An 11,526-nucleotide genomic window follows, 5' to 3' on the forward strand; every position below is an offset into this window, starting at 1 on the left:
AGACCTCTCCCTTGAGCTCCTATATTCTATTCCTTACTTGACAACTCTACCTGGGTTATCACATCTCAGACATAATGTGGCTAAAATAGAACGGCCCAAATCAGTTCCTCAGCTTCACTGTCTCTGGGCACAGTCCACCATCTGCTCAGGCGGGAAACCTGTGAGTCCTTATTGCCTTATTCCTTTCCTCTCCACATCTGGTCAATCATGATATCCTTTTGACTCAACCTTATGGTTATTTCTCAGCTCAGTCCACCTTTTTGCTTATAGGCTGGTGGCTCAGATGGTAAAAAGTCTGCCTGCAAACTGGGAGACCTGGGTTCGATCCCTGGGTCAGGAAGATCCCCTAGAGAAGGAAATGGCAACCCACTCCAGTATTCTTGCCTGGAAACTCCTATGAATAGAGGAGCCTGGAGAGCTACAGTTCATGGGGTCACAAAGAGTCAGACACGATTGAGCAACTAACACACTGCTAATACCCAACATCAGCCTACCTAAAGAACTGGGGTAGCCTCCCAAGGGGTCTTCCTGCTTCCACCTGGCTCTTCTTCAATCCTCATGGCCACCAGAATAGCTTTTTAATTAATTAATTTTTTTTTTTTATAAATTGGATCATTTCCCTCCCAATTTGGGATAAAACCCAGATTCTTAACATCAAGGTCCTTTGTCATCTCATTCCCAGAGTCACCTCCAGTCTTTTATTCCTTTGTTCTAAGCATGTGGTCCTTTCAGGTTCTCAATGACCGATTTGCCTAAGAGCTCTCCTTCATGTTGTTCCTTTAGCCTGGAATAAATTCCCTCCCTCAGTCCCTAATGCCTCTACCCTCATCCCTGCCATTTACCTTCTAGCCCCTCAAAACTCTGCTTAAAAATCACCTGCTTGGAAAGGCCTTCCTCAATCACCCAACTGAAACCTCATAACTTTCTCATAGCACCCTTTCTTCTGTATAGCACTCCCTTCCCCAAATTTGTAATTATATATATATATTCATTTATTTACTTTTTAAATATCTGTCACCACCTCCCCACCACAAGGACAGTGACCATATCTGTTCTATTTATCACTCTATCCCCAGTGCCTGTACAAAGTAGGCACTTAATAGTTATTGAATTACTGAATTTCTTCAATAAATACAAACCAATCCTTATGTCAGACTCTGTGCTAAGTGCTAGGATTAAAAATGAATAAAATATAATACCTCTCTTCAAGAACTCTGTATAGAGTGGAAGAAACCAAGAAAAAACAAGAAAATTACAGTGTAGTGTATAAGGGCCAGGATGGAGGAAATACAGGGTGCAGAATGACACAAAGGTGGAGCACCTCATCCAGACCTCAGGAAATCAGGGAAGGCCTTCTGGAGGAAGTGACATTTACACGCAGACGTGAAAGATAAGCAAGAAATTAGTCAGACGAAGTAGGGGTTAGAAGAGGATCTCAGGCAGAGGGAACAGAATGTGTGACTGCCCAGAAGCAAAAGAGAACAAGGAGTTTTCCAGGAACTGAAAAGAAACCAGTGTGACTGCTCACAGAATCATGAGATGTGAGGTTGTAGAGGGAGGTATGGGCCAGACAAAGCTAAGCCTTGTTGGCCAATTTAAGGAGTTTGGACTTTGTCCTCTGGACAATGGAGAACCATTGAAAGAATTTAAACAGGGAGTTAGTGACTAGATGGAGTCCGTGTTTAGAAGCTTCATTCTGGCTGCAAGGGGGATTGGTGACAAGCAGGCAAGGAGACAAGGACACCAGTTAGGTTGTTGCTGTATTGTTGGAGAGAACTGGTGACAGCATGAATTGAGGGTGGTATCTGTGCATTTGGAGTAAAGGGGATAAGATATAGGGGAGGCAGAATCCATGAGACCTGGATACTGATTGGATGCGGAGAAGAATGTGACCCTGGGCAGTTGTGCTGGGAGGTGGATCAGAGCACTGCTAGAGGGGCTGTAGGTGGCCAGAGGAGAGACACTCTATCGGAAAAGCCTCCTGGGGGAGGGTTTAGGGGAGGCAAAGGAGATAAAGGGTGGGTGTGTCAGTGAAAGTGTACATCCCTGTACTGTGCACTTGACTGTACTTGACCGACACAAGTGTGAATCCTCAAAACAACCGTTTCAAGTAGGGATCAGTATTCCCATAACTGCAAATTATGGAAACTGAAGCACAAAGAGGATATATAAATTGTCCAAGGTCACACAGCTGGGAAGAGGCTGAGCTGGGTTTGAAGTCCAGTCTAACCTGATGCCTGTGCTTTTGACCAGAACAGTAGGCTCAGAGGGTCCCCAGTCCAGCTACTTCACCTTGCCCCATTCCCGGCAGGGAAGAAATGGGGCTAGTGCTTTTCAGGGACTGTGGGTGGTGGGGATCACGCGGAGGAAGGGAGTGCTGGCTTCCCTGGTGCTGACCATCTCTCTGGGTACAGGCTGGTGTGAGTGGCAGGAGCCACCCGTGGGCACCATGGCGAAAAGGGAGGACAGCCCTGGCCCGGAGGTCCAGCCGATGGACAAGCAGTTCCTGGTGTGCAGCATCTGCCTGGATCGGTACCGGTGCCCCAAGGTCCTGCCTTGTCTGCACACCTTCTGTGAAAGGTGAGGGGGTGTGTACTGGGGAGGGATGAGGACCTTGCAGGCCCTCTGGAGAAGGGAGTGGCGTGTGTAAACCTGTAAGAGGTGAGGGAGATGTGTGCACACGTGGAGGGGAGCAGATGAACCCTGACCTACAGAAGATGAAGGTTTGGACCTGCGAGAGGACCAGTGGTTTCCTAACACTGGGTGGTGCCTCCTGCCCAGAACAGGGCCTTCTGTGCCCCTGCCCAAACCCTGAGGCAGCCTTCGACATCACCAGAGAAATCAAACAGAACTGAGGCTCTCAACCAGCTCTGGCACCAGAAATTTCTGACCAGTGGGAGGATGTTCAAAGCTAGGTCTATCCTCCCTGCCCATCCTCATTGTCATCCTGAGGTACTGAGTGGAAGGCAACCCCTCCCAGCCTCTGGGCCTCTATCTATTATTCATTCACTCAACAAATATTTATTTATCGAGCAACTACTATGAACCAGACCTGTCCCAGGTGCTGGGCAAGCAGTGATAAGCAAAAACAGATATGATCCTTGCTCTTAAAGGGCTGACAGTATAGTGAAAGAGGAAGATAGTAATCAAATCATCATACAGCCGGACTACTGATAAATGTAATATTGCAGATAAATGTAATATTGATACAGATAAATGTAATATTGCACCCTGAATGAGTGCTGCAAATAAAGTGCTAAGATGGGATCTGTTAGAATTTAGAGAATCAGAGAAGGCTTCCCTAAGGTCTGATCCAGAGGCTGGATGGGAGTTAACTGAGTGAAGGGAGTGGTCAAAGCCTTCCAGGCAGAAGGCAGAACACAGGGAGGCCACGTGGCATGGGTACCTGCATTGGGTGAGAGGCTCTAGAGGAAGCCCGGCAAGGCTGGAGCATAGTGAGTGCAGTTGCGAGTGGCCTGGGACAGAGCTGGAGCTCAGACAGAGAGGGGCTTTGTTGACCACTTGGGAAATTTTGTTCTTAGCCTGAGAGCCACGTGAAGCCTTTGAAGTGTTTCATGCATGATCACATCTGTATTTTGACAGTATTGTCTCTCTCTTATCCCTTATTGTTCTGCGGTGAGTTACCAGATCCCTGGGTCTTGTCACCATTGCCTCCACCCCACCCTCCCAGCCCCTTCACTGAGCCCAGCTCTGCCCCAGGGATGCTCTTCCCTTCCAGCCCTGCTCTTTCAGGTTCCAGCTCTACTGCTGTCTCTCCTCTTCATCAGCTGGAAGCAGTCTCAGCCTTCCTGTCTATTCTTACATCAACCTGGCTGACTTTACTACCTACCTATGCCCCTTAGTTCTTGACTGTTTCTCCAGGGATGCCCTCCATACCACTTCAGTCAGACACCCTCCCAAAGACACCCTGGATCTTGCCATCACCCAAAATAATGCCACTTCTTCTGTGGCCACAAGCTCCAGCATCCCACTCTTGGCTCCCATCACTCCACTTTCAGTACACCAGCTTTGACTGGGGGTAGATATCTAATGCCCTTGACAGCTCCCTCTTCTCCCAATTACCCGCTCCTTCCTGGACTCCCTGTCTTTCCTACCCATTCTGAATCCTATGCAGACCATACACCTTTGTCCTCTTCCAAACCCATGTGGCAGAAGCCCAATCCTGGATCTGAGCTGTAATTAGATGTCTCCACACCTTCTCCTACACCCAGATCACTGAGCACTCCTGGAAAAAAATCAGTGCCTGAGAAATTATAACAATAGCTACCATGTATTGATTGCTCACTATTTGCCAGGGACTGGCTAAGTGATTTACATGTATTGATTTACTTAATCCTTCCAACAGATACTTTATTATCCCCATTTTTAAAGAAGAGGAAACTAGGGTTCAGAGTCATTAAGTAATTAAGAAATATTTCCAAGGCTCTGCAGCAAGTTAAATAGTCAAGGTCTGAATCCAGATTTGACTGCAGAGTCTTCTCTACCAACTACCACTCACTCATTCACTTATCCCTTGGTCCCTGCTCTCAAAGACTTATGCTCTAGTGAGAAGCGATGGACAATAGGCGAGCAAATAATCAAACAGGAGAGTCACAGTTTGGACTGTTTTCCAGGAAATAAATAGGGAGCAGGTGAGGGTGGCTGGGCCAGGGGCTAGTCTACAGAGAGTCATCAGGGAAGGCTTCTCCAAGGAAGTGACATTTGATCCAAGACCTGAGGATGAGAAGGAAACAGGCATGTGCAGATTGTTCCAGGCATGGGGATCATCTTTGCACTGTTTCATGCAAAAGCCTTAAGGAAGGAGTAATTGGGGCATGTTCAGAGACTGGAGGAGAAGCCATCGTGCATGAATAAGGAGGAAAGTGGGGTGAAGTGAGGTAGGAAAGAGTCAGAACAGTTCATGGGGGAGCTTGGCAGTTTTAGGAAAGTGTTTGAAGTTTGTTCTAAATGCAATGGGAAACCCTGGAGGATTTTCTTTAGCAGGGAAATAATGTGACATAAATTGGGTTTTTCAAAGCTCATTCTGGCTGCTGTGGAAGAGTGGGTTCTACAGAAGCAAGAGTGGAAACAGGAAACCAGTTAGGAAGCGCTCGTAAGCCAAGCATGAGCAACACAGAGGATGGGGTTCTTGATGAGTTCAAAGGTATTCTGCAGGGTAAACCCCAGATTCAGCAAGCTTGGAAGAGAGCTACAGGGGAAACTAAACGGAATGGTTGAAATGCAGACTTCACAGTTGATGAGACATAGTGGTGCTGGGAACATGGGAGTAGATGGTTGAGGTTAAGTAGACAAAAAAATCCTGGGGATAAGGGGGTACAGAGGCTTAGGAACTAAGAAATCTTTTTTTTTTTTTTTCCTCACGTCATGCACAAATGTGTGATCTTAGTTCTCTGACCAGGGATTGAACTGATACTCCCTACATTGGGAATGCAAAGTCATAACCGGTGGACCACCAGGGAAGTCCCTGGAACTAAGAAATCTTGATGGTGGGTGGGTTACTCTGTGGATGTCAGAGTCATTGAGAATAAGGGCAGGAGTGTGTGTTAGGGTGGGAGGTGAGTAATAGAAGAAGAGAGTGAGCCAGGAGGAAGACTTATGGGGAAGCAACCATTAAGTCAGCAGAGACAACAGCAAGGTGGGGTGTTGTAGACAGAAGGCCTGAGCTTCCAAGGAGCTGAAGAAGGAGAGTTTAGCAGTGTTCCAGTTGGGGGTGGGGAGGACTCAACCCCACCTTCTGGCCCCGAGGAATGTGGAGTATGAGACCAAAACCACCCGAAGGGGAAACTAGGTCACCGATAAGTTAATATTTGTGAAGCACTTAGAACTGTGCCTGGCACGTGGTGTTTGTTAAATGAATAAGATAATTAATTCAGATCAAGAGGTGTAGACAACATTAAGAGGGGAGATTGAGGATATGGGAAACTTTGCACCAGTCAGATCTTCCCTCCACAAATTGGTGGTCTCCAAACACAGTGGCTCTAGTGGTAAAGAGACCGCCTGCCGATGTAGGAGACTTAAGAGATGCCAGTTTAATCCCTGGGTTGGGAAGATGCCCTGGAGGAGGATACTGCAGCTCACTCCAGTATTCTTGCCTGGAGAAGTCTATGGACAGAGGAGCCTGGCAGGCTATGGTCCATAGAGTCTCAAGCAGTAGGTCACGACGGAAGCGACTTAGCACGTGTGCAAACACAGCGCCATCAGTCTGTTTCTAGCAAGACCCCTCTCCTCCTCCCTTCAGTGCTGAATCCTAGCCTCCTTGTCCTCCTGGACCCGCCTTCACCCACTCATTTGCTTTCAGCCGCTAACCTTACCTGAAGCAAGTTGCTGCTGCTGCTGCTAAGTCGCTTCAGTCGTGTCCAACTCTGTGCGACCCCAGAGATGGCAGCCCACCAGGCTCCGCCGTCCCTGGGATTCTCCAGGCAAGAACACTGGAGTGGGTTGCCATTTCCTTCTCCAATGCATGAAAGTGAAAAGTGAAAGTGAAGTCGCTGAGTCGCGTCCGACTCTCTGCGACCCCATGGACTGTAGCCTACCAGGCTCCTCTGTCCATGGGATTTTCCAGGTGAGAGTACTGGAGTGGGGTGCCATTGCCTTCTCCTTGAAGCAAGTTAGGCATCCTAAATTTGTCCCCTGGTGCTCAAGTACAGCCACCTCCATTCCCCCTCCCTCTATCCATCCGCTCCTCCTCTTCAAGCCAACCTGAGCCACTCTCCCATCCCCAGACCTTGTCCCATGTCTTCTAGTCTCTTACCTCCCTCCTCTGCTGGCTCGTCAATTTATACATGCTCAAGCCTCCCATTACAGATAAGAACTCTGCTTTGTCCCTCTGTCCTTCCCAGCTGCCATCCAACCCCTCAATCTCCTTTTTACTCAAACTTCCAACCTCCCATTCACTCTTCAGTTGGCAACATTTTCCCATCCTTGCCTTCCCTGACTCAACTGCTTTTGACACTGATGACTACTCATTCCCTGCTTCTGGAATTGCTCCACTTGGCTACCCTGACACCGTCTCTCCTTCTGTCTCTCTGCCCGTTCCTCTTTGCTCTCCTCATTCAGTATTTGCTGGGTCCTGCTCTTGGCACTGTAATCCCCTTAGCCATCTGAATGTTGGTGGCCTCCCTCCCTCTCTAACCTGCCTTCTCCCCAAGCTGTCTACTGATTCCCTCTGCCTGGATGTCCCAGTGTTACAGTAAACTCAACCAGGCCAAGGCTGAACCTCCCTGTAAACTAGTCCTCTTTCTGTGTTTCTCATCATGGTGAATGGCACCACCATCCACTTAGTCATCTAAGCTAAGATCCTGGGAGTCAACCCAGGCTCATCTTTCACTCCCTGTATCTAATCAGACAACACCTCCCACTGGCTGCACTTCTTAAACACTTGTCAAATTTGTTCCATTTTGGTCTACATTGTTATTGTTCTGTTGCTAGGTCATGTCTGATTCTTTCTGACCCCATGGACTGCAGCATACCAGGCTTTCTGTCCTTTACCATCTCCCGGAGCTTGCTCAAACTCATATCCATTGAGTCAATTATGCCATCCAACCATCTCATCCTCTGTTGTCCTTTGGTCTACATTGCTATGCTAAGTCACTTCAGTTGTGTCCGACTTTGTGCGACCCCATAGATGGCAGCCCACCAGGCTCCCCCGTCCCTGGGATTCTCCAGGCAAGAACACTGGAGTGGGCTGCCATTTCCTTCTCCAATGCATGAAAGTGAAAAGTGAAAGTGAAGTCTCTCAGTCGTGTCTGACTCTTAGCGACGCCATGGATTGCAGCCTAACAGGCTCCTCCGTCCATGGGATTTTCCAAGCAAGAGTACTGGAGTGGGGTGCCATTGCCTTCTCCGTGGATTACATTGCTAGTGCCTAAATCCAGGTCTTCCTCACCTCTTGTCTAGACTATTACAAGAATATCTTGCATAAGCACATGCATTACCTTGGATCTGCCTCTCGTGTTTCACTAGCTTTGTTATCTTGGAGCACTTAACTTTTCTGAGTCTGTTAACAAGCATCAAATATACAGTGCGTGGCACATTGCACCTAATAAATGGTAGCTGGGTGCTAGGGAGGAAGATGCTACCACCCCTTGGCTGCTGTCTCATCATATTCACAGTTACCTTCCACACAGAGAGAGTGAAGAGGAGCTTGATAAAGTGTAAACCTGGCTCTATCATGCTCCTGCAACGCCCTCCTGCTGTTGGGATAACTTCTAAGCTCCTTGGTGTGGCTCGGGAGCCCTCCATGAGCTGGACTCTGCCTCTCTCTCCAGACTTCCCTTACCATTCCTTGCCTTGGAGTCCTCTCTAGCCACCTCGAACTGCTTATAATGTCCTAGTCATACTGTGCTGCTTCTGGTCACCTTCTGTATCTGGACCCCCCTTCCTCCTCTCCCTGCTTTCTCTGGTCAGAAAAACAATTATTTGTCCCTGAAGATTTTGCTTAAGTCACCTCCTCTTCTGGCTTCCTGGCTACCCACTCCAGCCACCCTTGGCCAGATGCCCTTTCTGTGAATTTCCTTATTACTACATATTCTGTGTTCCATATATTTATTTATTTGTTTTGACTGTGCTGGGTCTTTGGCACATGGGCTTCTCCACTTGTGGCGTGCAGGCTTTAGAGCATGCAGGCTCAGTAGCTGTAGTGCCCATGGTTAGTTGCAGTATATGGGGTCTTAGTTCCCTTACTAGGGATTGAACCCTGGCTCCCTACAGTGAGGGGCATTAACCACTGGACCACTAGGGATTAACCACTGGACCACCAGGGATGTCCTTGTGTTCCTTATATTAATGATCAGTAATACTAATACCCGTACATGAATTTGAGCAAACTCTGGGAGATAATGGAGGACAGAGAAGCCTGGTGTGGTACAGTCAATGGGGACACAAAGAGTTGGGCACGACTTAATGACTGAACAAAAACAAATACTAATAGTCTACATTATATAGCACTTTGTGTGAGTCAGGCATTGTCAGCACTTTACATTTAATCCTTCATACTTTGTGAAGCCTGTACTGTCTCCATCTTACAAAGGAGGGGTCCTTAGTACATAAAAAGTTAAGTAACTTCTCAGGGGTCACATAGCGTAATAGGTGACAGACCTGGGAATTGAACCCAGGCAGCCTAACTTCAGGACTCGTGCTTTTAATCATCACACTGTTTACTTCTACAAACTCTAATTTTGTTACTTTTTTTCCTCTATAAACTGGAAGTATTTTAGAGATAGGCACTGTGGTTTATCTTTGTATTCCCAGAGCTTGGCACAAATTTGGCAAGAGTAGGCAGTCAATAAATGTTTAATGAATTAATGGCAGGGGGGTGGGGACAGGCAGTCGCACATTTTCTGTGAGAAGGGTTTGTAAACACCTGTGAAAGGTGAACCTGTGTTTGTGCACACTGTGAGGAATGCCGATACATCTGCTCTTCTGAGACATCAGGGGTGTGTTCCCACTCAGTTGTGAGAGAGGAGGCCTCTTACCCCTGTTGGCAGGACAGGATGCGTGTGCCAGCCAGAGCGGTTTCCAAATGAATGTAACAGCACACCTGAGAGGAGAGGGACTGGCACCCATAGCGGGTGGTGGGGGGGCATTCTGACGCCACCTCACCCCTCCATTCCTCTGACGCCCCCTCCTCCCTGGCCAGATGCCTCCAGAACTACATCCCTGCCCAGAGCTTGACACTGTCCTGTCCGGTGTGCCGGCAGACGTCCATCCTCCCCGAGCAGGGCGTCTCCGCACTGCAGAACAACTTCTTCATCAGCAGCCTCATGGAGGCCATGCAGCAGGCACCTGATGGGGCCCACGACCCCGAGGACCCCCACCCCCTCAGCGCAGTGGCTGGCCGCCCCCTCTCCTGCCCCAACCATGAAGGCAAGGTGGGCCCAAGCAGGCCCAGTGAGGCCAGGACTTGGGGTGGAGGGGCAGGAGCGGTCGGGGGAGGGGGCTGAGAGGCTGTGGGTGAGAGGGTATTTCTCTGGGTAAAGTGGTCCAGGTAAGGGGATGCACCTGGTAGGTGAGAGGCAAGGAGGGCAGGTGGGGGAGGGGAGGGGACAAAGAAGTCTGGTGTCTAGTGGATTCCTGACTGGAGTCCTTATGCTGCCAGACGATGGAGTTTTACTGTGAGGCCTGTGAGACGGCCATGTGCGGGGAGTGCCGAGCTGGCGAGCACCGGGAGCATGGCACGGTGCTGCTGCGCGACGTGGTGGAGCAGCACAAGGCGGCCCTGCAGCGCCAGCTCGAGGCGGTGCGCGGCCGGTAGGCACCTGGCGGAAGAGGGCTGGTGGGGTGGTGCTTTCACAGAGGCAGAAGAGAGACCCTGGGGAGGGTGGAGATACAGGGAGGTGGCAGGGAGGGGAATTCACCCAGCACAGCGGTAGGGTCCCCAGGGAGAAGGAATGGCTTGGCACGGGCACCCTCAAGCAGCCCCACTGTGAGATGTTTCCCCTCCCCAGACTGCCGCAGCTGTCCGCAGCTATCGCCTTAGTCGGGGGCATCAGCCAGCAGCTGCAGGAGCGCAAGGCAGAGGCCCTGGCCCAGATCAGCTCAGCCTTCGAGGACCTGGAGCAAGCGTTGCAGCAGCGCAAGCAGGCTCTGGTCAGCGACCTGGAGGCCATCTGTGGGGCCAAGCAGAAGGTGCGTCTGCTCACCCTTTCCCACCGCTGTCTATCCTGAGACGGCCTGCTGCCTTCCCCGCCTTTCCACACCTGTGCACACCTTCCCCTGGCCTCTGCTTTCCACCTCCTCACGTGGTCAGTAGGTGCTGCGGGCATCTGTGTCCTTTGTCCATACTCACCCTCTTGTATTTCTTTCATGCCATAGTACAAGTTCATCAGGAATCACAAGAAACACCCCCTCCCTAGCCTTACCCCCAGCACATCAGTCTTCTCACCCAGACCTCCCGGAACCCCTCCTCAGGTGTTGCAGACCCAGCTAGACACACTGCGTCAGGGTCAGGAACACATCGGCAGTAGCTGCAGCTTCGCAGAGCAGGCACTGCGCCTGGGCTCGGCCCCGGAGGTGCTGCTGGTGCGCAAGCACATGCGAGAGCGGCTGGCGGCTTTGGCGTCACAGGCCTTTCCGGAGCGGCCCCATGAGAACGCACAGCTGGAACTAGTCCTCGAGGTCGACGGGCTGCGGAGATCGGTGCTCAATCTGGGCGCACTGCTCACTACCAGTGCCACTGCACACGAGACAGTAGCCACGGGCGAGGGCTTGCGCCAGGCGCTGGTGGGCCAGCCCGCCTCGCTCACCGTCACTACCAAAGACAAGGATGGGCGGCTGGTGCGCACAGGCAGCGCTGAGCTGCGTGCGGAGATCACGGGCCCGGATGGCACGCGCCTGCCGGTTCCCGTGGTGGACCACAAGAATGGCACGTACGAGCTGGTGTACACGGCGCGTACGGAAGGCGAGCTGCTCCTCTCGGTGCTGCTCTACGGACAGCCGGTGCGCGGTAGCCCCTTCCGCGTGCGTGCCCTGCGCCCTGGGGACCTGCCACCTTCCCCGGACGACGTC

The 11,526-nt window shown here is 50.6% G+C and overlaps 1 protein-coding gene across 1 annotated transcript in view; it reads left to right on the top strand.

Moving 5' to 3' along the window:
- The first annotated feature begins 1,435 nt into the window (after positions 1-1,435).
- Positions 1,436-11,526, top strand: part of TRIM3 (tripartite motif containing 3) — an 18,253-nt gene continuing 8,162 nt past the window's right edge. Inside the window, exons 1-5 of the mRNA XM_010839137.1 lie at positions 1,436-2,580; positions 9,659-9,890; positions 10,118-10,269; positions 10,467-10,647; positions 10,930-11,525. Of these exons, the coding sequence (XP_010837439.1) occupies positions 2,234-2,580; positions 9,659-9,890; positions 10,118-10,269; positions 10,467-10,647; positions 10,930-11,525 (1,508 nt within the window). The 5' untranslated portion in view covers positions 1,436-2,233. The remainder of the gene's footprint in view (positions 2,581-9,658; positions 9,891-10,117; positions 10,270-10,466; positions 10,648-10,929; position 11,526) is intronic.

This window comes from Bison bison, unplaced genomic scaffold, assembly GCF_000754665.1.
Source record: "Bison bison bison isolate TAMUID 2011002044 unplaced genomic scaffold, Bison_UMD1.0 scf7180017864112, whole genome shotgun sequence".
NCBI lineage: Eukaryota > Metazoa > Chordata > Mammalia > Artiodactyla > Bovidae > Bison > Bison bison.